Raw genomic sequence first — 27,251 nt, 5'->3', positions numbered from 1 at the left:
AAATTAAACAGATACTATCCTATAAAGAGAGATTATAAATTTGTGTATTAATTGTTGTTACTGAATTAGGAAATCTAATCAGTCCACATATTATTATAATTTGTTAGATCCTCTCTTTGTAATTTGTTTACTTATTATTTAAAAAAAAAATTATATATAGTATAATCGCCAACAAAAATAAAATATCTAAAAAATTTATATATAATATATTGTCTAAAAACAATATTTAAAAAAATATTAGAATTCTTTGAATTAGTAGGATATGCATCATCTAGACTTATTGTTGGAGTATGATTAGTTGTGCTAATTTGGTTCGTACCAGTATTTCTAACATTCCTCTATTATATATTAAGATCAATGCGATCAATGCATAAAATATCACACAATTTAATAATTGGCATACCAAAAGCAAGTCCAAACCAAAGCAATTAGGGGAAGAAAAAGGTTAATTAATATGCAAATCTAAACAAAGAATTCATAGAAATGCAGATCTTTTTCTCATATGGCAATTTGTTCATTTTAGAAGAAAGTGAATCTATTGTCATAAATTGATTTGTTTTATGAACTAATTTATATAATTATGAATTTATTCTTTTTCATTAATGTCTTAACCTATAAGAATATCCAATAGCGGGCAATAGATTCAAATCTCAATAATAATAGCGTTTAACAAAGGACATAATAAAAATTTAATTTCCTATGATATTCCTATAATAGTTAAATTTTGTCATCCTATAATTATTTTAATATTTTTGAGTTATATTTTTACTATTTAATTTTAGCGTTTCTGTAACTATTATTATTATTTTTTTGTTAAAAATAGGCGTTAACTGTAAATATTATATTTAAAACACCCTTAACAGATTAAATATTTTAACATCTCTAAATTTTGTCAAATTATACTAGTAAATTTAATTATTTTTAATTTGAACATATTCTTGTTAAATATTTACAAAACTAAAACATAATTTATCCTTACTAGTCCTTCTAGAATTTATTTATATATCTAAAGAATAAAATACATTATTAAATCATACAATTCTTTTGACTTAAATTATAATTATTATCTTGAATAATTATAAAAAAAATTATCTTGTGAATATTATTATATATTTAGTTAAAGTAACTTAGTATAAATATTAATTTTTAAAACTCTTAACTCTTAAATATTGAAATAGCTAATTAATTTTTAAATATAGCATGACTAATATTTCTATAATACAACTTCTAATAAATTATAATTTTGAATTAATTAATTTAATAGTTTTAAAAAAATATTAAAATTAATTATTAAAAACAGAAAGAATTACTAGTACAGTTTGATTAAATTCAAGTACTCTATTTACAAAGGTAGATTTGATGTTTTAAATAAAAGTGGTTTGACTAATTGAAATATGAATCTAATGGATTGATTTAATACTTAATATCATTAAACGAGAAGATATTAAAAATTAATCATTGAAAAATCAAAAGTTCTACTGCTTAAAAATGATAAATTAATTAACCCTAAAATATGGTAGGTGATAATTCAGCATGAATATAGAAGAAAGAAGAAGTATCTGAATAGGAAATTGGCTTACAAAGGACAATTGCTTGTCAGGATTTTCCATTTTCAGCCACCAAAGTCTAATTATCATTCAACCAACAAATTCTTGGTTGTTATCTCCTTATAGGGTCTCAGCATTTATATATAAAAAAAAGTGTTCTGCCATTGCCATTATGCAAATGCTAAGTGTTTATATGCATCACAGTCATGTCCATGCATCACCCTCTACACTTCCATGAATATCCAAAATTCCCATTTAACCATACCCACCACCTACTTTCATGGCCAACTCCTAAATTGAATCTCTTTCAAGTTCTAGTAGACATCCACACCCACTATACCTCTTTAACCAAAACCCACCTCCAATTCCTTGACCCTCTATTAACTCATTTCTTGCTTGCTTCTTGATCAGCCTCAAATTGCTTCTAGAGGGACATTTTATTCTCATTGCTTGTTGGAATAAGGTAATCTATAAGGGAGCGGATTAGTTTGTCGGTCGGTTCGGTTGGGTTTAATAATAAATAAGCTAAAAGAATAGTATTTTATGAAGTTATTTGAAGTTTTTTTTTATCGATCTTTACTTTTTCTTGTAGTTTCGTTGAATTTGTGTGTTGGAACATACATCATTGGCTTGAAAGTTTTTGGAGAGCAAAACTAACGTTTGATTTTGAGAACATTATCAATATGGGAAAACAAGGGCCTTGTTACCACTGTGGGACTCATAGTAAGTCTTCTCATTTCCTCTTCTCTTCATTATGCAGCTTAAACATTTCATTACTTTGAATATTCTTATCTGCAGGAAAGACCACATTTGATTCAAATAAGTGGCTTTGACTCAGACAACTAGAAGCAATAGTATTTAAACTTTACAATTTAGTTTAAAATTAATAGAGATTATGTGACCTATCTTATTTTAAAATTTAGATATTTAAATATCTATCGACCGACTGAGATTTTATTAAAAGGAAAATAATTTAAAATTTTATATAATAGGTAATTATTTATTAGGTAATAAAATCACAATATGGATTTTAAATTTAATGATTAAGATTCTTTCAACATGACTTGTTATGTTAAGATATCAATCCAAAATTAATTGCACAACTTTTCAATAAAAGCTTTCATTTCTTTTTCATACCTTTTTCTCTTCGGTCATTCACTGATATTAGTAGAGGTTTATTACTATATATAAGGGATATAATAGTCACTTAACTTTACTTTAGATTTTATTTTATTTACTAATCTCTTTTTTATTTTATTTTGGTCACTCATCTTTCATTTCGGTAGCATTGATGATTACTATATGTGGTGAATATACAAAATATGACTTGTTTAAATTACTTTATAATTGTGTGACACAAATCTAAAGTTTAATTTTAAATACTATTTTAGTTAGATTAGTGATTTAACTCATTATTTTAATGAAAGTGTAATAATACCTCCATTAAATTATGCCATTTATTGCCATGTGGTCCTTTTATTTGTAATAACCATTTTTTTTAAGATTAATTCAATTACATTATTTGATATAATCACTAATCGGAATGAGCTAGTGTCTAGGATTAAGCTTAGGCACTTGTCACATAATTATATAATAATTTAAACACATAAACATATATTTTTTTTATTCACAATATAGTAACTACTATTGCTACCAAAATAAAATAAAAATTTAGTGGCCAATATTAAAATTATTATCCCGATAATATGTAAATAGTTATCATTTGGTACGTAGCTCAAGGCACATCCAACCTTTAAAAAGAATAAAAATTACTAGTTAGATTTGTTAGTGTTATTTTTTTACTCTTATAATTTGTAATTGCTTTACTTCATCTGCAATTAATGCCTATTATAATATAACAAAACCAAGTTGGAATAGGCACTCCACTATGGCGAAATGGACCACCTGAAAAACCAGTGTTATGCAATGCTTGTGGATCAAGGTATAGGATAAGAGGAACCCTTGCAAACTATGCACCTAAACATGCTCAATTACACCCACTTGCTAAAAGAGCAAAAATAATTAGCTCAAAATCACCAGTTCCAAACAAAGGCAACAACTTGAGAATAAAAGAAGAAGAGGAGGAGGAGGGAGATTGCTTTACTGATAATGTTTGTTACTCTACTGATTCTGATGATTCTACAAGCCATAACTCTATCTCAGATGACTCTGCTGTATCATATTCTCAGAACTGTTACAATGTAGAAGAAGAGGAAGGAGATGGGATTCAAGGTAACCGTTTCAGTTTATTAGGTAAGAATATGGAGAGTTTTGAGTCTATAAAAGAACTTCAGTTCACTTTGCTCTTTGTTCACATTAATCTGTATGATCTCCTTTCTTCCATAAAGTTCCTTTACTATGTCAGTCTTATAATTAAGCCAGTACTTTTCTTTAATGAAAACTATTCAGTGAGAATCTTTACATTGTTACAGTAAACATAGTTAAAGTAAATGGAAGTGAGATTTTAGGAGGTAAAATATAATTTTTAATTTTAATTTGTTTGAATTGACCGCAAATGGAAGTTCTCGATCCACCGATTTGGTAGGTTGAATTCTGAAAGTGGTTTTGAACGATTCTTAAATATCTTAAAAAAATCTTACCTTCTTCTCAGACAGAAGTCCTTAAAAATCTTGAAAAACTTCTATCCAAACAGGTGGTGGTTAACCCAACTGATCAAATTCTTATACATGGTACTGTTGTCTGCAGGTGAAACCCAAGGAAGCTTGTGGAAGACAAGTGTACCTTCAAGAAAGAGATCTCTAGTGGTACATCGCAGTCTTACACCCATAGAAAGATTCCAAAGAGATCTTTTTAATATTCTGAAGTACGAGGAGGTGGGCCGTCCCAACCTGTCTGAAGATTTGCTCATCTATGATGCAAATAACCTCCAGATATCATGCAATGAGATAGGCCTTGGAACCATTCTTCTTGCTCCAATGGAAGCAGCAGTTGATGAGACACTCTCTTCTCCTTCAGATGTCAGGATTTCTGGCTTCAACGAGTCTCAGAATAGATCCTCACCCATGTAAGTAGAGCATCATGTTGGGTGGTTCCTTCTTCCTTTTTCCCCATTTATGAGATCTGCCATCAATTGATACAGGGATGAACTTAAACTCAACAAAAACAACCTGCTGCTGTTAGCCCAATGTCAGTCCAAGAAATCAAAAAAAAGCTGTCATCATCAACATCAAATTAGTTGAAATATATGAACAGTAGCTTTTGGCATTTGATACAACAACTGTATTGGGCTGACCCACATATCCTACAATAATATGTATGAATTGTTCATGGCTTAGATTGTAATTTTCCTTTCTTTTTTTTTTTTTAAATTTGTCAATAAACTAAGGTTATATTGTCGTTTTCATAATTTAAAAGAATTCTCTTCTTTGAGCATTATTTGAAAGCTATATACCTTTTGTACCCATAAATGTCTCAACTATTATTTATCCATAACTAAATATATTATTACTTCTCTTGTACAATTCTTTTCTTGATATATCCAAGTAACCATATTCTTATTCCAAATTGTCTTCAAATTATTGTAAATCCATATACTAATTATTGACAATTTACCAGCAATTGTGAAAAATATATTATTTTCATTTATATTATATTAATCCATTGCAAATTTAATTTTTATTTTTATTTTTTATATTAAAATATATTTGATAACTGTAGTTAATTAAATATTTTTTTCTTAAAAATTAAATCGACACTAAATAATTTGATATGATAATAATAAAAAAAACTACATATTAAATCTTAAAGAAAACTAATTTAGATTCTTTCATAGAGTAAATTATAAATTCATAAACTAAAACAGCAGCAGCAACCACACGTTCTAGTTGGCGCGTAAACCCAACAATTTCTCTCCTCTCTTCTCTCTCACCGACAGACAGTGATCTTTGCTTCTCTCACACTCCCCTCCATACCCACCCACCACCACCTGACCACCACCACCTCCTCAAAACCGCCGCTAACATCTTTCTCTCTCTCTTTCACCTCGTTCATTCACCACCTGTAGCCATGGATTTCGCATCCCGAGGCAGATCTTATAACGTTATTAATATTCTTTTTGTTATCGTTTTAATTGTGACGGGCTCAGCTATTGAAGTCTGTAATGCTTCAATTCACATTTACAATAACGAAGTGTTTAGCGATGTTGGAAATGCTTACCTTCTTTCTGGTGGTAGCGAAGGCATTGTCGCTTCTCTCCTGAATACTGGCCGCTCTTATATCAGGTAAATACACTGACGTTTTGATTGGATCTGTTGTTTGCATTGATTTAATAATTTTCTATGTTATGTTCAAATGTTTCTTTTTCTAAATATCGAAATTAAGATTATTTTGAGAAAAAAAAGATGAGATCTGATTAGGCTTGGCCTCATTAAATGGAATCTTTATGTTTCCAGTGAAATTTATTTAGACAGTCTTTTGGAAAGTCTAGAAATGCAAGTCTTTCATTTCAATTCAATCGAACTATATTTAAAAAGCACAATGATATTTTGTCTTTTTCAAAGAAAATTGACATGATTTTGCGAGAAATTGAGTTCTTGCATATAATTTATTCCAAACAAGGCCTTATAAAGAAATGAAAGATTCATGAATTATTGTTTGCTTTTTCTCACTAGCAGAAAAATCGACACTGTAAATTAGGAAACTTGAGCTTGAGATGCTTTGCCAGAGATTAGATTGGCTTTTTCACAAGTAACGTTGCCGAAAGTTTTTGCTTGATTATTATCCTTTCCACCAAAATGTAAATTCAAGTAATGAGAAGATTGGGTATGTCAGGGCGTTTGATACTCATCTGGTCCCTGAATTTGATAGAACGTTTGTTCCTTGTAATATGTCATTTTTGGATGAAGAAAAATTTATATTGTTGATATTTTGCACTTCTATTCGTTTGGAGCAGGTTCAAGGATATTACATTCTGGAGGACTAAAGCTGCTGCTGAAGAGCACTCAGAAATGGAGCACAGTACAGGATTGATACAGGTTGTGATTTTCGAGGCAGCTGACCGAAATAATATTGGTGGTTCTGCTTATGGTGGACAAAGATCAATTTGTTGCACTCCCGATCTTGCTAAGCTAGAAGGTTGCAAGCAAGGTGAAGTCATTAGGATACCTTCAGCAACAGATGTCAAGTGGCCTATTGTTATGAATGTGCAATTCAGTGGTAACTACTTATCAACAGAGATAAGGAATGAGGTTGTAAATATCACAAAGACGGGAATGTATAACTTATTCTTCATCACATGCGATCCTAAACTCAAGGGATTAATAATGAGTGGAAAGACAGTTTGGAAGAATCCTGATGGTTATTTGCCTGGCAGGATGGCCCCTTTAATGAAGTTTTATGTGTTCATGTCTCTTGCATATCTTTTGCTTATTGTCATTTGGTTCACACAGTATATGAGGTTTTGGAAGGATATTTTGCAACTTCAGCATTGCATTACAGCCGTTGTTGCCCTAGGATTGTTTGAGATGATTCTTTGGTATTCTGAGTATGCGAACTTTAACAGCATGGGTATTAGGCCAGTTGCAATTACAACTTGGGTTGTGACTGTTGGAGCTATAAGGAAAACTCTTGCTCGCCTCCTTATACTTTCAGTTTCTATGGGTTATGGAGTTGTGAGGCCCACTCTTGGTGGTCTTACATCGAAGGTGATTCTTCTTGGATTTACATATTTTTTGGCATCTGAGTTGCTTGATATTACTGAGTATGTGGGAAACATCAATGACGTATCAGGAAGAGCAAGACTGTTTCTAGTCCTTCCTGATGCATTCTTGGATGCATTTTTGATATTGTGGATATTTACATCTCTTTCAAGAACATTGGAGCAGCTACAGGTATTAATGTGCCCATAATCATCTATTTTTCTTTGGAATTTTACTGTCTTGCTATTATCAATGCATGCTTGCTATTTTTCATCTTGTCAACTTTCTAAATTTTGTTTTATATGGGCTTCTTGCACCAAAAATATTGATATTCAGGCAAAAAGAAGTGCTGTTAAGTTGGATATCTACAGGAAGTTCTCAAATGCACTAGCTGTGGCAGTGATAGCTTCTGTTGCTTGGATAGCTTATGAGGTATGGTACATGGAAAAGAGTACATTGGGTTCTAACCAAATTTATTTTATTTACTTTCTTTATCTTCTTCCTTTACCATTTGAGGAATTATATGTGATAAGACAACAAAGCTCCGTGGCTCATCATAAAAGATGGTACACTTGTACTTTTTCTATTACTGTTTCATCTAGTAGTGTACTTTTACCGGAACTGAAGACTTCAAGCATCTAAATTTCATCCATCAATAATCAAGTATCTAATTCTAATATAATTCTGTTTCTGCTAAATAATGGTTCAAGGATTATCTTTACTGCCCTCACTATAAAAGGTGTGAAAGAGATGTTAAAGACAGTCAACAACGTATTCATCCAGAAATAACATGTACCATTTTGGGCTTCCGATATGAACTCTTCATTTTTGTCATTGATTTTCACTGCTTCGAGAAAACTTTTTTCTCCAAGAATATGCTTTTCTGCTTGCATAATATGTAATAAATTGCTCTGTTTGTCTTGTTGATGTTGATTACTCAACTTATTATGAATCTGAGTCACTTTCTCACAGGTTTACTTCAAAGCAACTGATCCATTCAATGAAAGGTGGCAAGGTGCTTGGATCATTACAGCATTCTGGGACATTCTTGCATTTGCCTTGCTGTGTGTTATTTGCTATCTTTGGGCTCCTTCTCAAAGCTCACAACGGTAATAATAGATTTGAGATGTTCTTCATTATGATTAATTTTTACTAGAAAATTCTTGGACACAGATCGTACATAAGTTATTTCTAAACAATTTCTAAACAATGCCAATGAAATTGTCAGACTGATCATTTGGACCTGTTAAAAGAAAAGAAAAAAGAAGACAAAACTGGTTCAAATGCTAGTTCTATATTTTTCTTTCATTGTCCGTTTCCATGGAAAACGTTTTATGGCATTAATGTTCTACTGCCACCTGTTTACGCTGAATGTTACTCCCAACCTACAGGTATGCCTACTCAGAAGAATTAGGAGAGGAATCTGATGATGAAGAAGCACAATCTCTAACAAGGGGAAAGTCAGACGGTGATATCAGTTTAGTCGAAAAGAAAGAAAAGAACGCAGGGAGCACGGATGTCTTTGATCAAGAGAATGAGACAGAAGAAGATAAGAGAGAATGATTTTTGGAAAAACATATTCTCACAGGAACCTCATACAGCAGTGCTGAACAATCCTGTTACTATGAGCTCAAAGAGGTCATTACCTATTATTTCACAAATACTTCCACTTGGGCTGCAGAGGTTTAAAATTTTGACTTAATGTGATTCTGCTAGTTCACCAGGGTGAATATACTGCCAAATTTCTTGTATTTTTTCATACCATTAATTTGTATCATTGTGTAATTGTATCAATGAGTAAGGGTGGCTTTTGGAGTGTATAGATGTGCTTTTGGAGTAGATAAAAGTTTACTAGTGATAGTTGCATCACATGACTAGTCTACTCCTAACGATAAAACTGCTCCACAATTTAAAAAGAAAAAACAAATAAGTAAGAAAACCCTTATCCTAATTCTAATTCAGGTGCTAGTAAATTTGGGGACAACCGCATACAGCAGCCTTAGCCAGTTCACCAGGCAACAACAACCTGAAAGCAGTCTTAATCTCCCTATAGTAGAAGTAGGCCTCTTTTTACTGTAACATGAGCACATAGCAAGAAAGAAAAATCATCAAGAAAAACAATGGGCGTTCAAGAAAATATAAAATGTGAATCTACCGTTCAGCCCTATCATAGCAAGCAAGAATCATCAAGAAAAAGAACAGTCAAGAATTTGTTATACCCAAATCATGAAAAGAAGAAAAAGAAGCTGATGATCATGACCAAAAATCTTCAGAGACTTTTCACTTCACTTCCTGCCGCACCACTTCCAAGCACGGCATTTCTTGGCAATACGAAAGGAAACATAAGCACCAACAGTAGCAAGCAAAACCTGATCGTCATTAAGAACAAGATCATCCCACTTACTACCAGTTACAGCCTTCTGAAATTTCATTCCTTGATACCCTAAACACTTCTCCACAACTTCCCCAACAGAATCTTTATCAACAAGTCTCTCTCCGCTCGCGGATATCGCGTGGTTCCTCACATGAAAAAGCCTTGAAATCTCCACCTGGTGCCTCGACTTCAGCAGCATTTTCTCACACTCTCTCACATTCATAGTCCCAGCAAACGTTTTCTTCTTTCCATTAGAAAGAAATGTCCGGAGACTGACAGGAAACTCGGCGTTGGGTACAGAAAGTTGAAAGATCAAGCAGCGATCGCCGATGCAGAGCTGCAGAATATCAGCACAAGATTCTTGATTATCATCTTTTATTGGATTCCACTGTACCCCAATCCCTACTACAAGTTCTTCTTTTTCAAGTAAGTTGTAGTGTAGGCTGAGTGTTTTGTTCAGCCAATCTATTGCCTCCACAGCAGAGGAAGTTAAGGTCACATTGATGATATTGTCAAAGAACTGGACTGTGTATAATGTGTGTGATTCTTTCTCTTCTTTAAAGAGGACTGCTCCCCACGGCGCTTCCATTGTTTCTCTTCTTTGTCCTTGTGAGTTGGGTTTCTGTGTTTCAGTGAACAAAATGCACTTCTCCCTGCGTTTTCTATTTAACGTAACTAACTTGAAGATGACGGACGGAAGGGGAACTAATGCGGTAGTTTCGCTTCTATTGTAAAATTTGATGCTGTGATGATCGTAGACCGTCTGATTAATATTTGAAAAAATAATTATAATACCTATACTATATATATTTATTTTTGTGACATATAATTAATATATGTATATATAATATTAATAATTTTTTATTTATAATCTATAATTAATATACCTTTATTAAAATCATGTATTTCATTCAATTAATGACATATTGTCTAATTATATCAATGAGTAAAAGGGTTACTTTCTCAGAGTACGTAAAATACTATTCAAGCAAAGTTGAATACTGTACTGTATCTATTGATGGCAAGACTCGCCCAATTCCCACCCAATATAAAATGGATATGGCTGACAAATGGGTCTTTTATATTTTAATCAGAGAATGAAATTGAAAGAATTGCTTAATTGGGTGGAATGAGATGCCAACTTTTGTCAACTTTTAAAATTCTGCTTTGGCACTGATAATTTTTGCCTCCCCACTTGAAAAAGTTGTAAGCTACAATCTTTCAATCCAACTCCATTTTTATTGCTTGGCGGGTATTGAATATCATATGAAATTCTGAACCAATTAATTTATGTTTTCTCCAATTTTATTTCTGTTCCTGTTCCATCTAATTTACACTATTGAAAGACAAAGACACTACTTCAACTCATGGACTCATCTTTACCCACAAATCAGAAGTAACGAACAAATGCTAGATTATTTCACATTATACAGACATCAACTAATGCATAATCATCAAGAAATCATATGGGTTTCAGTTGCACCAAGCACTAATATTAGCACAAGCAACGCACATGAACAACTATAATATGTCATATACTAGCAAGCCAAGAATACAATTTAGCATTCAATCCTATTATACCCAGCAAGAACCATACAGTTGCAAAATCAAAGAACTTAGATCCCACAAAACGCAGAAATGGGCTCTGAGTTCATATCAATTCTTGAGCAAAAGGGATTACTCTTTTCACTTCCCCCAATTCCAAGCACGCAGTTTCTTGCCAATCTGAAAGGAAACAAAAGCATCGACAGCAGCTTGCACAACCTGATCATTATCAAGAAAAAAATTATCCCACTTAGTGGTACTTACACGCTTCTGAAACTTCACTCCTGAATACCCTAAATACTCCTTCACAACTGTCTCAATACAAGCATTCGCAAGACTGTTTCCATCCTTTGTCATCACATAATCCCTCGCATCAAAGACTCTTCCAATCCTCACCCGGAGCCGCGACCTCCACAGCATACTGGCGCGGGCGCCATTCCCAATCCCGACGAACGTGTTATTTTTTCCTTCTAACAGGCTTCACAAAATGTACGTAAGCTCGCTATCGTGTAAAGAATGTTGAAAGATCAAGCAACGATTACCAATGCAGAGCTGTAGAGTATCGGCAGAACAATGTTGACGATCTCCTTTTCTTGGATTCCACTGTACCCCAGTCCCTACTACAAGATTCTCAGGAAAGCGTTTGTACTTGGAGAGTGTCGTCCTTAGCCAATTTTTTGCCATTTCTTTGGAGGAGGTTACGGTGACATTGATGGCATTGTTAAAGAAGCTAACTATGCAGAACGTTTCTAATGGTTTTTCTTCTCTAAAGATGATTGTTCCCCCCGGCGCCGCCATCGCTGTTGTTTTCTTTGCTTTCTTTCTTTTTTTTCCTTTTGGGTTTCTGTTTAAATGTAGAAGAAGAAAAAACTGATACTGTAAACTAACTGAAGACGAGGGAAGGGAGGAGAAGTAATCCTGTAGTTCTACTTATATTGTAACTTTCGCTGCTACGGATGATATATGCCGTTTGATTAATTAGTAAGATTAACTTTTGTGCTGTTGCTGATTTTTGTACTAGGCTTATCCGTTTTGAGTCTTTGATGGAAATACTTACTATATAATTAAAAAATATATTTAATATTAAATAGATAACACTAAAGAAAAATCAATAGTAATTTTGTTAATGTTATTTAAATCTATTTAAAATATATATCTAACTCAAAGTTATAAATTGATTTCTTAACAGTTGAATTCCATTTTAATAAAAAAAATGCAGAACTTATTATCTATACAGGAGCAAAGCATGTACTGACATCACTAAGTAGGAAAGAGAGTAAGAATAACTAACTAAACTGAACTAACTAATTAATTAATTGGCGGGAAAACTATAAAATCTTAACAGACTAAAACATGAATCATAAGCCATTATGTTCTACTTGCAAGGAAAACTTGTAGGAATAATTGATTTTGGAATCTTTGGTTACAGTGACAGCAATTTGGCTAGACTTTTGGAGGATAAAAGGAGCACGTGAGGCTATGTTTTTAATCTTGGATCAGCTTCCATATGTTGGAGTTCAAAGAAGCAAGCAACAACAATCTTATCTACATCTGAAGCTATTCATGCAGCAGCGACTTTGTCACCATATTAAATAATTTGGTTAATCAAGAACAAAAGAAGCAACAAAAATTTATTGCAAAAATAGAGCGGCAATTGCTATGTCAAAAAATCTAGCCTACCGTGGAAGCACAAAGCATATTGATATTCAAGTTCATTTTATTCGATTACCTAACCAGAGAGAGCCGATGCTAAAGTCGCCCTTTATGCGAGGGAACGCCAGACAAACTTACATCTCTACTAACTACGTTTTATATAGAAGGGAAGCTAGAGAGATACTATACTAAGGTACAGTGCCGCTACCATACTAGAGAAGGTTGTTTCATACTAGGCGTCCAGACCTACTACGCCTGAGCCGCATCCCCGACACACTTGCTATATCCATTAATGCTTTATCCCACTTCATCCTACCAACTATACCTGATAGAAAGCCGTTTCTATAAAAGTTCAAGACAACAAGAAAAAGATAGCGATCGGTTTAAGAGCGTCACAGGGGGAAGGAGAGAAGTCTTTCAAGGACCTGACTTTGTAGACAGAGAATCGCGGACGAGAAAGAATAGAATGTGTTAGTGCTAATATTTTCTGTATTTATCGAGTTAGTTTGCTATTATGTAAAAATACCTATTTAAAGGCATGTTATTGAGTATCAACACAAGACTCCTGATTATCATATTTTTTGGATTCTATTGTACCCAATTCCTATTACAAGATGTTTACTTTCAAGATAGAAGTGGTATTGTTTTAGTGTTTTGTTCGGTCAATTTATCGTCTTTATTCTAGAGGAAATTAAGATCGTGTTGATGGTTTTGCTAAAGAATTTGACCGCTAGTGGCAATTGCTCTCTCACTAAAATCCAAATTAATAAAAAGATATATAAAACTAATAAAGTAATTAAAATAAAATCAATTAATAATATAGAATTAAAAGTAAATTTTACGATAGCAAGACTTTATATTAATTGATAAATTAACTATTCATTAAACTTTCAACTAATTGATTAAAATATATTAATTTCATATTAAAATTTTCTCATATTTTATAAAATATGATAGGTCATGTTGATACAACTTTGACCATTAAATTTAAATTTGATGGTTGAAATTTTATTATTTGATAAACAATTGCCCGTTATAAGAAATTTAATTTTTTTTAATAAAATTTCAACAATTTGATTGAAATTTAAAGATGAATATAGTATAACATAACAAGTCATGCTCAACATGAACATGAAAAAATCTTAATTCATCATGTATGTTAGAGTAATTCTCTAATACAAATTCTTAACCTAGCAATTTTAGTGCAATTCTCTTTCAATTTATTATGAATTAAGAAAATAAAATTATATTAAAATTTAAATATTTTAACAGCCTCAAGTACTATTTTCTAAGATATGATAAACACTGAACACTAATTTCTTATGATTTTTATATTTTTAACTAAACAATAAAAACATATTTTTCACAAATAAGATTTTTCTTTATTACAAATAAAAGAAGGAGTGCTCTAATTTAAAATCTTATTTAAATGGAAATACATGCTTACGTTTCAGTTGTAATCTATTAAAATATCTAATTTATTTATAAGTGACTTTTAAATAGAATTTATTTAAAAATGAATTTCTATATTTGATGTGTTAGAATTACAGAATCCATTTCGATAAAAAAATATATTATATTGAAAATAAATTAAATAAAATAATTGTGGATAAAAGATATGTTTGAGAAAATAAAATAAAATAGTAAAATTAAAAAAGATATTTTAATTTTATAACTATATTGACATACTAATATAAAATTTATTATATTTCGTTAGAATTTAATTTAGTTATAATAAATTTTATAAATTTAATTATTTATTATTTTAAATAGATTTTATTTCAGCTAAATACATCAAATTTAAATTTATAAATAAAAATTCTATAAAATCTTAAAGAGTTTATTTTAGCTAAATATAATATTATTATCAGTTAAGCACAATAATGGTAGAAATAAAGTATTATCTATAATTGAGTCAATAAGAAATAAACTATTTTAATATTTGTTTTGATTTATGAAAAATTCAATAATATTGTGAATTACACAATATATATATATATATATATATATATATATAATATAACTTACAAGAGTATAGTTGTAGAGTACAAGAGGAAAGGTTTTTTCTCTCACTCTCAACACTCTTTTCTCACTATGTAATTTTTTTTAAAATAATCACCTACTAGCTTGTAAGTTATGGCTTCTATTTTCTTTTCTCCATAAGAAATAGTTATCTTTTTAAGATGAGGATGTTCAGACTGGATGGTTCGGTTCTCTCTGACCTTCCACCCCGAGGCTTTGTTCCTAATGGTAATATGACTAATGATCTTATCTTTGAAAATGTATGAAATACCATTTTCTTTGCAATAAATTTGAAACCGATAAAAAAATGTGATTTGAATTTTATTTTGTGAACAAAATTTATAGTATCTTTTATGGATTTTATCTTTTTCTTTTAAATTTTTAAAAATGTTAGAGTTTTTTGAAATGGTTTTTCTTTGAATAGAAATCTTCATGTAAAAGCTTTTTATTGATTTGAAAATTTTTTCAAATCATAGTAAGTTCTGCTTCTAGATTTTGGGTTATTGCTGATGGTGATGGTGAAGAGGGGTAGAGATAGATTCCATGTCATCTTCTTTCTTTGATTGGCTTTCATTGTAAACAGGTATTGGGACATTGCTTTGGTAATCAACATTTTCTAATGTGGTATTTGGGCTTGGCAAATATGATGTTGAAAATCTTGGCAAGCGTCATGTTGGAACAGGTTCTTTGTAAAGGGCATAGATGACATAGGGTATTGTTTGAAACCCTTCCAATATCTATGGTTGAAATGGAAAAAGTATCATTAGAAAATCTAGAGTGTCACGACCCCACCCGTGGGCCCGTGACCGGCACTAGGGAATGGGTAGGCTTAAGGCCACCGAAACCCGTAGTAAGCCTGACACTCACTGATTTAAACAAATCTCATCTCAAATTAATATTATTAAAACCAAAAATTATCTTAATAGCTACATTCTACATAAATACTTGATGCGCGGGAAAAACTAGGCGAGACCAGAAGCTCAGAAAATTTTCAACTGATACATTTACTATTACTACTGCGGAGAATCTAAGATTTACCAATTTACATACCAAATCAAATACATCACCCGATGATGAAGGAGTCGGATTCTTTGAATAAGAGTCGCGGGAGAACTAACGATCACGAATCAAAAATAAAAATGAGATCAAGTAGTCTCGAGAGTGAGTTAAAATCAAATAATCTAGGGACTATTGCTTCTTCTCAGAAAACATAGATTATTCAAATCATACTATAATCATACCCTACTATTTCCTTCACATAAAATATTAATCATTCGAATCAAAATATCAACCATGCATGTAAATACAAATCACATTATAATCAAATACCATAATAAATAAATAAATAAAAATATATATTTACTTTTACGGGACGAGTGGCTCGGTAGAACCCTAAACCCCAAAATCTAGTAGCCATTCGGCTCTCTTAATCCAATAAGACTGGCCGAGAGCAATGCTCGACCGGGGACCTTACCTCCGGTCAGTCACTTAAATATCCAAATAAGAAATCTAGTAGCCATTCGGCTCTCTTAATCCAATAAGACTGGCGCCCCGAGAGCAATGCTCGACCAGGGACCTTACCTCCAGTCTGGTCACTTAAGTATCCAAATAAGCCGGCCCCCCGAGAGCAATGCTCGACCAGGGACCTTACCTCTGGCAATCAACTGAACTCAGCCCAGAGAGCAAGCTCGACCGTATGCATAAATCCATAATAACCTTATATCCATGATCATTACCGTGCGCGCGTCCGATGTAACCCATCAAAGTGGCATGTTCTACAAGCCACATTTCCCAATTCGCAATCATCACATATAATAAATATCATTATCTGATGAACTCATCCAACACATATCGAAATAAAGATTAAAGATTTAAGGTAAAACAACGTGCAATTTGTGAGGGGAAAAATAATAACGCTTATCTTATTATAACATACTAATAATAATATTTATATTATTTCAAATATTAATAATCAAGTGAAATCATTTATCTTGCGATACTAATAATCATATTAAGCACAAATTCTAATTAGCATATTAAAATCAGACTAGCAATAGCGCAAAGATTAAATGACTTTAACTCACAGGGATTGGGCGACCTCCTAGCTCGCTCCGGTGCCTCGGTTGGAGCGAGCCGTGACAGATCATCTAATCACGGAAAACAATTTATCAATACCGAGACAATCCATCATTAATCCTAGGTCTAGACTCCTAAGAATCTCGACTCGGAGAATTCTACCGAAAATCCCGTGAGAACCTCCCCTACAACACGAACATTACCCCCCGTAAAAACGGGTCCAGGACCTGCCAGAAGAACACTTCAAATACTTAACGATTCAAACAATAGGAGTCGGATCCCCAAACTTCACTATTTCCCGACTCCGCCACACAGCATAAAAACACGACTGTGGCAGGCAAAACTGACAATTATTTATGACTCACAAAAATCATCAAATACACAATATAATCCAATAGACACAATTAAACCAAGAATTCTAAAATTAACGGGCCATAGATAATTACAGGGGCGCTCGATTCGGTACTTCTAGCCGGGAGTCCGATCGACGATCCGAACACACCATCGGACTCACAACGACGCGCTGAAGACGATCCTCGCTTCCGATTTTCCGATCTGACACCCGATCATCCGGAGAGATTTGCGAACGATCACGGCCGTCGATTTGCAAACGAAGCCCGATCGCCACGAAACCAGTGCCATCGCGAAGCTTGAGCCGAGGAGAGTCGGGATACGTCCTCCGATCGTCCATCCTCCGGCCGGATCTCGAAAAAAAACCCAAAACGCCGGCCACCATTTTCTCTCTCCACCGGATCTTCCGTTTCCGGCCACCATTGTCGACACCGCCAAAATAAAGCCGAGGCCGAGAAGAGTCGATCGGCACCAAGATCGGCCGACCACCGACGCCGGAAACTCCGCATGACGGCAAGGAAGCTTCGGCCATCTTCCTCCTCGCCGTCGCCCGCTTGGCCACCCCGGACAGACGGCCCCGACGCAGCTCCTTCCTCCGCTGGCCTCTCTCTCCCCGACATCTCTCTTCCTCCCTTCTTCTTCCCCGATTTCTTTCCCTTCAATATCGACATTTGACCCCTAAACTTTTCCTTATTGCAATTTGGTCCCTCAACTTTCTTAATTACTTACAATTTCATCCTGCAGAACTCCAATTTAACCCTCAAACTTCTTTTTAGCCTTTCAATTAAGCCCCTAACTATTTAATTTGGGCTAAATCCGAATTATTGAAAATATACAATTACAAAAATACCCCTGACCGACATATTTATTTACGAAAATACCAAACTCACAAATTTCCATTAAAACCCCATAAAAATAACATTATACTTTCAATACTTATTCCAAAATAAATTTCCAATTTAGTCCTAACACACAATTAAATTAAATAATCAATTTTCCCAAAATTCTTTTATAAACACATCTTTTACAATTCTACCATAATTTTACTTGAATAAAAATAAAGCTAAAATTAACTTAAATAAAAACTCACTATTAAATATATAAAAAAAAAAAAATTCCGGGTGTTATATAGAGGAAGTTGATATTCTGTTGAATGTGAACTTTACTTTCTCATCTGGAAACTGGGTTATGTTTTTAAGGTTTGTGTTTGACTCTATCTGCTTTGGAGATTCAGGTTGGATTACTCATTCGAGTATCCATTCTTCTGGAAGTGTGATATCTTTCCATTAAATGGTCTTTGGGATAGTTGTGTCGGCTTTAGAGAGGTCTGTTTGGAGGAATAAGGTTTCTCTTTTAGTGAATGAAGCTTGTGTTTGGAACTAAAAGTAGAAATCATGGTTTTGTAATAGATTTTGAAAATCAAGACTATCGGGATAGATTCTTCAAGTATTTTGTAATTATGCATTTAAATCTAGAGAACAACACTCTTTAAAATATTTTTATCATATAGAAAGATTGTAATATTTGAGAAACGATTGAAACTAATAGGTCCTTTATTAATACTTGACTCAATAGTGCATAATAAGGAAACATAAAAATTTGTAAACCTAGCATCCCTAAGGACTGCTAAGATGGAAGTATATAATACTTCTATGGTAAGAGGTTTTATTCCTATCTGGACAAGACCTATGTAAATATATTTATAATCTTTTTCTTTATGTTTCTGAAGGATTTTTGGTTTTAGAAGATAGATTTCCTCAAAACACTTTGAAATTTGGATATCCATTTCTTCAGTTTTGATGGTAAAATCTGTTTTGAAGATAGAAATCTTTGAAAACTCATAAATTTATTTCTTTTGAATCTTAAGTATTTCCCAATCATCAATATGCTTGTAAAATCTTTAATAGTGATTTCTTTACTATTTACCAAACTTTTGGATCTTGAGGAGTCAGAGGTAGAAAAGTTTGAAAAGGAAGACGATCTACATAAAAGTTGTTCTAAATTCATTTTAGAACAAGACAAAATAACTTTATTTTAAACAAAAATGAACCAAGCCACCAGTTTTACTGCCCTTATCTCAAAAAAGAAAAAAATGCGTCTTACTACTATGCATAACTGAACAAGTTTGCTCAACAAATATATGATGCAGTTGAATAAAACGAGTTTAAAATACTTTGATGTAAACAACCTTCTCACTCCAGGAACCTTTCAAGCTCTGATACCAGTGAGTATACACAAATTTCTGATTTGCAAGATCCTCAAACGAGGCAAGCACAGAGCATACACTTGTTATCAAATTATGCACAAAGAATAAATCAAATAGCAAGTTTTTATTTAATAAACAATTATGCAAGCTTTGAAAAGAAATATAACTTAGAAGAGTAATATATATATATATATATATATTAATATTTTGAAACTTAAAATTTTTTAACATGTTTAATTTTTGATACATAAAATTTTTAATTTGACATGTATACTTACTTTTAACCCATAGAATTCAAACTTATATATAATTTTATAGTTTTTTCGATTAATTTGTAAATTCTTAAATTATATTTGTAATTAAACACTCACTCTAATCCTAAGAAATAGTATATTAGTTATATTTTAATATTATATTAACCAATAAATACTCTCCTAATCAGGATAATAATATTAATTCTATTTTTATCTTTTTTTTATTAATTTTTAGATTCATAAATTATATTCCTAATTAAGCATTGACTCTAATTTTAAGAATTATAAATCTTTAATTTTAAAAATTAGTGATATTAATATATAATAATATTTTTATATTTTAAAAAATTAAAAATATTTAAAAATAATTAACTTATTATTATTTTTTAAAATTTTATAAATTAATATAAAATATTAAATTTTTATTAAATTATATTTATCAACTTAATTTTATAATCAAAATAATGATAATACCGTACACCGCATAAGTAAATGACTATATAAATAACTATGATTAAAATTTGTAAAAATAAATATTTTTACTTTATTTTAAAGTCTGAAATGTTTAGCTCCTTTAATATTTTTTTTCTTTTGCGCATTAGGTTGCTCTAATATTAATAAAAGAGCATAAACAAATTTAATTAAAAATCTAGAATTAATAATGTGCAAAAATTAGGATTGTATAATCTCATTCTCAATCTCCTCTTAGAGTGAATTCCTGAAGTACTACAAAATAACAAATTTGGAGATTTAATCAAACATCAACTAAAATAATTGGAAAGGAAAATATTGTTCTTTTTTTTAACTTTTTTTTTTTTTAATGTTATTTCATTTTTACTACGATTTCGATTTCTTGAATTGCGGCAAGCTGTAGCACTAGCAGTAGCCAGTGACTGAACTGAAAAGCCAGAATCAATTAATCAATTAGCCAAATCCCAAAATTGATTTATTGACAGAAATAATTTAAGCAAAAGAATATTTTTCAAATGGCTACCAATAATAACGGTGGAGGAGGACGAGAAGAAGAGCAAATCAAGAAAATGGCAGAGTTGAGCAAAACCCTAAAAGAAGGAGAGAGAATACTTGCTCCGACCCGAAGACCCGATGGTACCCTCCGTAAACCCATTCGTATTCGCGCCGGTTATGTCCCTCAAGATGAAGTCGCCATTTACCAATCCAGAGGTGCCCTTGTATGTATACCCTATCACCCTAAACCCTTAATTATTGATTGGTCTTTTTTTCTTTTTATTCTATTAATGTGTTGATTTTTGCCTTTAGTTTTTAGTCAATTCTCATGTTCGGAAAGTCCATACTGGACATGATTGCCTCAAGTGACATAATTTTGCAAGAATTCAATTGAACTTGCGAATTTAAAGGAACTAAAAAGGTTTAGTTAAATTGACATGGATTTTATCTTATGAAAATACTTAGGGAAAAAGATATGACAGGTTTTGCTTTTACTGTGCTGACGCAGTGGAAAAAGGAGATGCAATCTCTGCACGTAGTGCCGCCAGGTTATGATCCAGGTATGGATGCAAAACCAAAGACGAAATCAGTAAAGAGAAATGAAAGAAAGAAGGAGAAGAGGTTACAGGTACGTTCCTTACTTGTTCTGATGGTCTTACTGAGGGACTATAGGTTTATTCAGCTTAATCTTCCTTGTGCCTTAAAGGGAAGAAACTAATTATGGTGTTTGTTGTACTTTATAACTCTTTTAGGCTATTGCGTTTTATTATTCTTGCAACATATATGGGTGGTGTAAATTAGGAGTAAATGATAATTATTCTTTGCAGTCCAAATGTACTATTGGTAAGATATATTTTATTGACAAATACTAAGTAGCTAGCATCAGATGCTAAATCAAGTATATGTGCTACTCATAAATTCTAAATACAAAGCATTTTGACAATTTGGTTTCAATCCCAGCCACAGCTAACACTAAGCCCTGATTATTTCTGTTTGTCGAGGTCTCAAGTGATAGGAAATATTGGAAATTGTATAAGTTCAAGCCTAGTTTCTCCATCCTTGAATGGGGTTAATGACATTCTTGGGAAAATACCAGGACGCTCCTGCCATTGGTAAATGAGACCAAACCTTTGTAACAACTTATACTGCTTGGCTAGATAATGGGAAATAACTTGTCTTAGCAATGCTTGTTAACCTCCATATGGAATAACCAACTATGTCCCTGTTAGTATTTCTATTGGTCCTTAATTTGAGGTACCTTCTCACTCTAGACAGAGTCCTGGTAGCCTTGAAAATTGGCAAGGAAGTAGTCAAGGGTAAAAAGAATTCTCAATTGCTAAGGCTTATCAAGTCAATTTACCCTGTCCTTTCCACTTAAATTTTACTTTTCTATCCAGAAAATGTTACAGATGGAGAATTGGACACACCATCAACATCCAACTCTCATATTTGGAACTAAATTTTTGCTGTGGCCATCTACTAATTGTAGTAAAAAGCTCCACAAGAGTGAGAATATGTTTTCTGCAAACAATGCTGTAATTTAACCAGTGATCTATTCACTTGCTATGAACTGACAAATGATGTTATCAAAAATCACCTTCTGCAGTAGGATGATAGGTGGACAATAGACATGTAAGAGGAAATTGTATCCAGAAGAATTGTTTTTGCTGATATTATTTATTCAGTTCTGCAAACTTCCTACAGCATCAATCCATATTCAATGCATACTTCTGGGTTCGTTGAACTGGGTAGTAGCTATTTATTCTGCATTTTGGCATCTTAAGTAGTAAAATGTTTCAAGGAAAAGTGAAAAGCCCTGAATCAAATTGCACGAATACTCCATGGATGTGCTAAAGTTTATTTCTGCATTTATTTACTTATTCATCTTACAACTGTTAGATATCTGTTCTACCAGCTAGAACTAAGGACGCTTAGTCTGATAGTTGCTCGCAAATGTATCTTCAAGAAATTTATGAATAGGCAGGCTACTTGGTTTATGTCAGTACTATGTCATGCCTATGGATGCAGTTACTTATGTGAACTTCTGCTTAGTTTTATAATTGTAAAGTTCTCCTTCCTACTTTGTGAATAAGTCCATTAGAACTCTGAGAATATGCAGTGAAAATTATTTTTCCTTTTAGACGCTTTTACTCTAAATTTCAGTGAAAGATTCACATATTAATTTAGCAGGCTGCTCTTGAAAAGGGTAAGAACTTGGACGCATCGGCAGCTGGGGACATGAAAAGGGAAGTGTTACCTGATGAAGATGTAGGCCATGCATCAGAATCTGTGAAATCATTGACATCTCAGATGAATGAGCTAGATGTTTCTGCAAATCCTGTTCTCAGTATTCCCGGAGACTCGACAGAGACCTTAGATCCAAATGCTTCATCTCAAGATATCGATAAAAGAATCCGGGCACTTAAAAAGAAGGTACAGTTAGTCATACCTTCTGAGATTGGTATTTATCTGTTCTTCACTAAATTACGCACTTTTAAGAAATTGTCTAGTTCCACTTTTTTCAGACATTCCAAACATGTTAGTGATTTGAGAACTAATAACGTTCTCCAGTATAAAACATGCACATCTGCACTTGGATACACATATTTAAAGTTCCATACTGACAGTGTTCCTAATATACATAGATCTGTGGTCTGGATCAAATCATTTTATTTTGAATGTGCATGTCAAATTTATTTTGTTGTCGACTTGTCAGGATTATTGATTACTTATTCCTTCTTTTACCATTATATTTTGGATGAACCTTAATTTTGTCGGTGACTGTTTTTCAAGTAAAAATGGAGAAGGAAATATTTCTGATTTTGCTATCTAGTTGCATGCCTAGTGCTGTACTGCGTATCTACACGTATTCATAAATGAAAACTAGCAAGTGAACTCAATTAAGTCTCATGTATTTGTTTTTTTTTTTTTTTTGACTGAAGTCTCATGTACCTATAAGTTCATATTTCTCCATTCTATTTGGTACAAACTTCTTGCAATCTGCTGTGATGCTAAATCATGGCTAAATGGTTTTTTACCATTTCAACTCACATCATTTGGGTGTAAATCAAATATTTTCCTTTAGTCTTTAAATTTAGTTATTCTTCTAATCTGGTCCATTTATAGGTTCACATTGAATATGGTGAAATCATCTGAGCAGACTCTTTCTTAACATCTCTTTAATTTATGCCACATTCATAATCTTGTTTATGAACGAAGTGCTTCCACATCCATCATAAAAGATTTAACTAGCTATGCTAACTAAGTTATTTCTCTAATTACATATCACCTAGTATCTTAACTGCACTCATCAAATTAACTGATATGCTGTAATTCTATGGTTCTATCTTCCTCAAACGTCCTACTTGTTAACTTGGGTGTCAAGATAATAATTGAGCCACATCTAATATAATAGTCCCCACATCTTTGTCCCCATTTGTAATGCAAGTATATTGCTTTTATATTTGGTTTTGGTAATATTTAGCTCTTGTTTCCTTTATTAAGATGACCTTATGAACAAATAGCTTCTATGGTGATTTCTAATCTTGATTATGTTTGGATAGTCTATCCATGATCAAAGCCAATGATAGGGCTAGATATCATCTTTTACATTTTGGAACTATTATTAGTTTTAAGATTTATTTTTCATTCTTTTCATATTAATTTCCAATATTAAACATTTTACTTCCATTGAGGAAAATATTTGTTACCACAATCAATTAATAATGGCTAAAATATTATTATTTATTGTAGATCTTTTAAAGAGTTATTCATATTTTAAATATCTGGTTAAATAATATGTTAAACTAAGAATTTGAATCACTATGCTTTCTTTTTTTCTTTTTTAAATTTATTTTTAAATTTCATGCATGATTAGTTGATAAATTCTGATATATTGACACTGAATAAGCCGGTACGTCGTTTCAAGATCCTGGCAATGCTCTATATCACGTGTAATTCTTGGGTTAAAGGACCCCAGGCAGGGTGGTTTCTAAGGAGATATGTTGACTTCATTCTTTTCTCTATTAAATGTTCAGTTTCTTTAGACAGGAGCTACAATTTGCTAATACCGCAATATGTGCTTCCACTCATAAATTTGTTCCGGTCCTCTAATGTAGATGTCAACCCACTAGTGTTTGATCCTTAGGATAGTTTTGGTTTTGCTCTTCTTTTCTCTTTGACTTGGGATCTGTATCAGTTCTGAGTTTTGAAGACTTTCAGACTACTGATGTGCATGCCTTTAAGTTTATTAGAAGCCCTGGCCAACAAACATATATGTTTCTATTAGGAATACATGACATATTTTGTCTTTTAAGGCTCTTGTATAGAGCACGATTTTTCTCCTTGGATTTAATAAATATAAAGAGCTTCTGATTCTTGTTCTGTAACCAAATCACATCAGATAGATAGAATGTGTCAAAAGTTGAAAATTGGTTATTTTCTCTTTTTTCTATTGGATGCTTAAATTTTATTTACTTCCAAAAATATGGCATTGTTTGAGTTTAATCTTCCTTTCCAGTAGAGGCAGTTTTTTTGACTTTCATTACTATAAATTTGATAATTAGTACGCACTTACTCATTGTTATAGCCTTCTCTAAAAGGAACAAAAGGTGTATGGTTGATATGTGTGTGTGTGTGAGAAAGACAGAGAGTCGTGAGTTTTCTTACATCATAGGAAGTTGTCAATAGGGTAGAAGCTCGAGGAGTGGGAAGTTATCAAGTCATCCAATTATAGGGAGCCAGAAACTGTACAAAGAATGTTTGCATTAGCCGACAAGCTTTGTCCATACTTGAATGTTATAGCAGCTAACTATACAGTTGTCACTCTAGAGAAAATCACAATCAGAAAGGCGTGTTATCTCCTGTCAGAGCACCTACTTGAGGGCTTTGGTCCAATCACAGCAACAAATTTATTTTGGGGTATGATTTTTGTTACAATTATAGGAAGTTAGTCAATGGAGTAGAAAGTTGAGGGCTGGGAAGTTATGAAGTCATCCAATTATAGGGAACCAGAAATTGTACAAAGAATGTTTGCCTGCCCCGATAAGCTTTGTCTATTCTTGGACAATAAACCAGCTATCTTAAATGTACGGAGCGAACAACAATCAGAAAGGTGCCTCAGGTCCTGTTATAGCACCTACTTAAGGGTGTTGGTCCGGTCACAGCAACAAACATATTTTGGGGTATGATATCATTGGAAATCAATTTGATTACAGTGTGATTTTAGTTCTAGAGTGTCACAAATTGTTCGCAACACAAGCTAAGCGTCTAAACCCATTAACTAGCAAAAACTGTACTTCTTGATAGTGGCTCTATAGGTTTTGCAAAAACACCAATTCGCAGGGATTTTAATGAGATTGAAAGCATTTGAACTTCTACTTTCATGTTTTATATGATCTCCGTTCAACTGATTTCTCTTCACTTTATATCCAGATTCGACAAGCAGAAGCTCAGCAGCAGAAAGCTACTTCACAGGATATGAAGCCAGAGCAGTTGGAGAAGTTGGCAAAACTGGAGGGCTGGCACCAGGAGCTAAAGATATTAGAGGGTAAAAAATCTGAACAGGCAGCATCATGAATGGGGGAAATCTTTTCAACAGCAAACAAATTGTGTAGCTTTTAATTGAATTTCTTTTGGTGAAGACGTGAACACTACTGCATTTGTGGGATCAAGATTCTTCTATCCAGATTTTCCAACTATGGTTCATGAGTTTGCCTATAAACCCTGCAGTTCGTTCTTGTTTCAGTCCTCGTTTTGCGCCTTACCAACCAAACCTTCCCGGATTTGTGGTCTTTTGAAGGTTAGTCTAGCATCATTCCATGTTCCTCTGTGTTTTATCTTCTTTTTTCTCTTCTTAGAAATGCATGATCTCCAAATCACTCACCTCCAAATTTTGTTGTCTTTTGCATCTTCTTCATCATGCATGAATTTGTACTGTGTATAAAAGGTCACTACTAATGTAACAACTATTTATCAAGAAGATTTATTTAAGATTGAATCATCCATAGCACCAATATCACACATAATATATATGTTCCAAGGAATATTTAGTGGTGATTAGAGAAATATACAACTAAAGTGTTACTCCAGGAAAAGACAATTTTAATAAAGAGCACCGAGTTAAAAACTTAAAACTCATTTTTCTTTAAATTAGTAAACAATAAACTATAATAAAGGGTAGGGAAAATAATAGTTGAAATCAGTAATTTGTTGACCTTGATTCAGTAATCAGGCAAATTTTAATAGGCATAAATTTAGCCTTTCGAGACTCTTTTACGTAATGTTTAGTTGAAATTTATAAAATTTATGAAATTTATTTGTAAAATTTAAAATTTATATGCTTTAAATGGAGTAGCAATTAATTTTATATTCTACATAATAAAAAATGTATGGGATTAGTTATAGCTAAATTAAATTCTAATAAAATAGATAAAATTTTTAAATAAATTTTATATTTGTAAATTAATACATTCATAAAATAAAAATATCTGAAATGTTATTATTTCTATTTTGTTTTATCTCTCATTTTTTTTAAATAAAATAATTTTTTTATAAATTTTAAATAAACATATCATGAAATTTAAATTATCTTTTTATTTT

The 27,251-nt window shown here is 32.3% G+C and overlaps 4 protein-coding genes across 7 annotated transcripts; 3 read left to right on the top strand and 1 right to left on the bottom strand.

The window, feature by feature from the left end:
* Positions 1 to 1,737: 1,737 nt before the first annotated feature.
* On the top strand, positions 1,738 to 5,237 carry LOC107262010 (GATA transcription factor 26). The gene is made up of 5 exons (XM_048376062.1): positions 1,738 to 2,010; positions 2,140 to 2,270; positions 3,426 to 3,779; positions 4,254 to 4,572; positions 4,648 to 5,237. The coding sequence occupies exons 2-5, from the start codon at positions 2,231 to 2,233 to the stop codon at positions 4,745 to 4,747; spliced, it is 813 nt and encodes a 270-aa protein (XP_048232019.1). The 5' UTR covers positions 1,738 to 2,010; positions 2,140 to 2,230; the 3' UTR covers positions 4,748 to 5,237.
* A 147-nt stretch (positions 5,238 to 5,384) lies between these two features.
* LOC8288416 (transmembrane protein 87B) lies at positions 5,385 to 9,024 on the top strand. The gene is made up of 5 exons (XM_002528570.4): positions 5,385 to 5,788; positions 6,460 to 7,396; positions 7,541 to 7,636; positions 8,177 to 8,313; positions 8,596 to 9,024. The coding sequence occupies exons 1-5, from the start codon at positions 5,574 to 5,576 to the stop codon at positions 8,765 to 8,767; spliced, it is 1,557 nt and encodes a 518-aa protein (XP_002528616.1). The 5' UTR covers positions 5,385 to 5,573; the 3' UTR covers positions 8,768 to 9,024.
* Positions 9,025 to 9,331: 307 nt separating this feature from the next.
* LOC8288417 (Werner syndrome ATP-dependent helicase homolog) lies at positions 9,332 to 10,326 on the bottom strand. Its single transcript, XM_002528571.2, has one exon. It carries the CDS (start codon positions 10,165 to 10,167, stop codon positions 9,490 to 9,492), a length of 678 nt encoding a protein of 225 aa, XP_002528617.1. The 5' UTR covers positions 10,168 to 10,326; the 3' UTR covers positions 9,332 to 9,489.
* Positions 10,327 to 20,443: 10,117 nt separating this feature from the next.
* Positions 20,444 to 26,649, top strand: LOC8288418 (partner of Y14 and mago). Of its 4 annotated transcripts, none has more exons than XM_048376085.1 (4): positions 20,444 to 20,875; positions 21,117 to 21,279; positions 22,839 to 23,084; positions 26,085 to 26,649. In XM_048376085.1, exons 1-4 carry the CDS (start codon positions 20,790 to 20,792, stop codon positions 26,226 to 26,228), a joined length of 639 nt encoding a protein of 212 aa, XP_048232042.1. In that variant the 5' UTR covers positions 20,444 to 20,789; the 3' UTR covers positions 26,229 to 26,649. The 4 variants fall into 4 exon arrangements, with proteins under 4 accessions (XP_048232042.1, XP_015580502.1, XP_015580504.1 ...); XM_015725016.3 differs by having other exon boundaries at positions 20,464 to 20,875; positions 21,160 to 21,279; XM_015725018.3 differs by having other exon boundaries at positions 20,465 to 20,875; positions 21,160 to 21,279; positions 22,857 to 23,084.
* Positions 26,650 to 27,251: the final 602 nt, after the last annotated feature.

This window comes from Ricinus communis, chromosome 6 (assembly GCF_019578655.1).
Source record: "Ricinus communis isolate WT05 ecotype wild-type chromosome 6, ASM1957865v1, whole genome shotgun sequence".
Classification (NCBI taxonomy): Eukaryota; Viridiplantae; Streptophyta; class Magnoliopsida; order Malpighiales; family Euphorbiaceae; genus Ricinus; species Ricinus communis.
The sequence above is the reverse complement of the archived record's forward strand: the minus strand, read 5'-3'. Positions and strand labels throughout refer to the sequence as shown.

Excerpts from the sequence above, each read along its gene's own strand:
- LOC107262010 (XM_048376062.1), top strand. The coding sequence starts at position 2,231 with ATGGGAAAACAAGGGCCTTGTTACCACTGTGGGACTCATA. Across the intron at positions 3,780-4,253 it reads GGAAGGAGATGGGATTCAAG|GTGAAACCCAAGGAAGCTTG; the intron begins GTAACCGTTTCA and ends TGTTGTCTGCAG. Across the intron at positions 4,573-4,647 it reads CAGAATAGATCCTCACCCAT|GGATGAACTTAAACTCAACA; the intron begins GTAAGTAGAGCA and ends CAATTGATACAG.
- LOC8288416 (XM_002528570.4), top strand. The coding sequence starts at position 5,574 with ATGGATTTCGCATCCCGAGGCAGATCTTATAACGTTATTAATATTCTT. Across the intron at positions 7,397-7,540 it reads GAACATTGGAGCAGCTACAG|GCAAAAAGAAGTGCTGTTAA; the intron begins GTATTAATGTGC and ends ATTGATATTCAG. Across the intron at positions 8,314-8,595 it reads CCTTCTCAAAGCTCACAACG|GTATGCCTACTCAGAAGAAT; the intron begins GTAATAATAGAT and ends CCCAACCTACAG.
- LOC8288418 (XM_015725016.3), top strand. The coding sequence starts at position 20,672 with ATGGCTACCAATAATAACGGTGGAGGAGGACGAGAAGAAGAGCAAATC. Across the intron at positions 20,876-21,159 it reads ACCAATCCAGAGGTGCCCTT|TGGAAAAAGGAGATGCAATC; the intron begins GTATGTATACCC and ends GTGCTGACGCAG. Across the intron at positions 21,280-22,838 it reads AGAAGGAGAAGAGGTTACAG|CAGGCTGCTCTTGAAAAGGG; the intron begins GTACGTTCCTTA and ends ATATTAATTTAG.
- LOC8288417 (XM_002528571.2), bottom strand. The coding sequence starts at position 10,167 with ATGGAAGCGCCGTGGGGAGCAGTCCTCTTTAAAGAAGAGAAAGAATCA.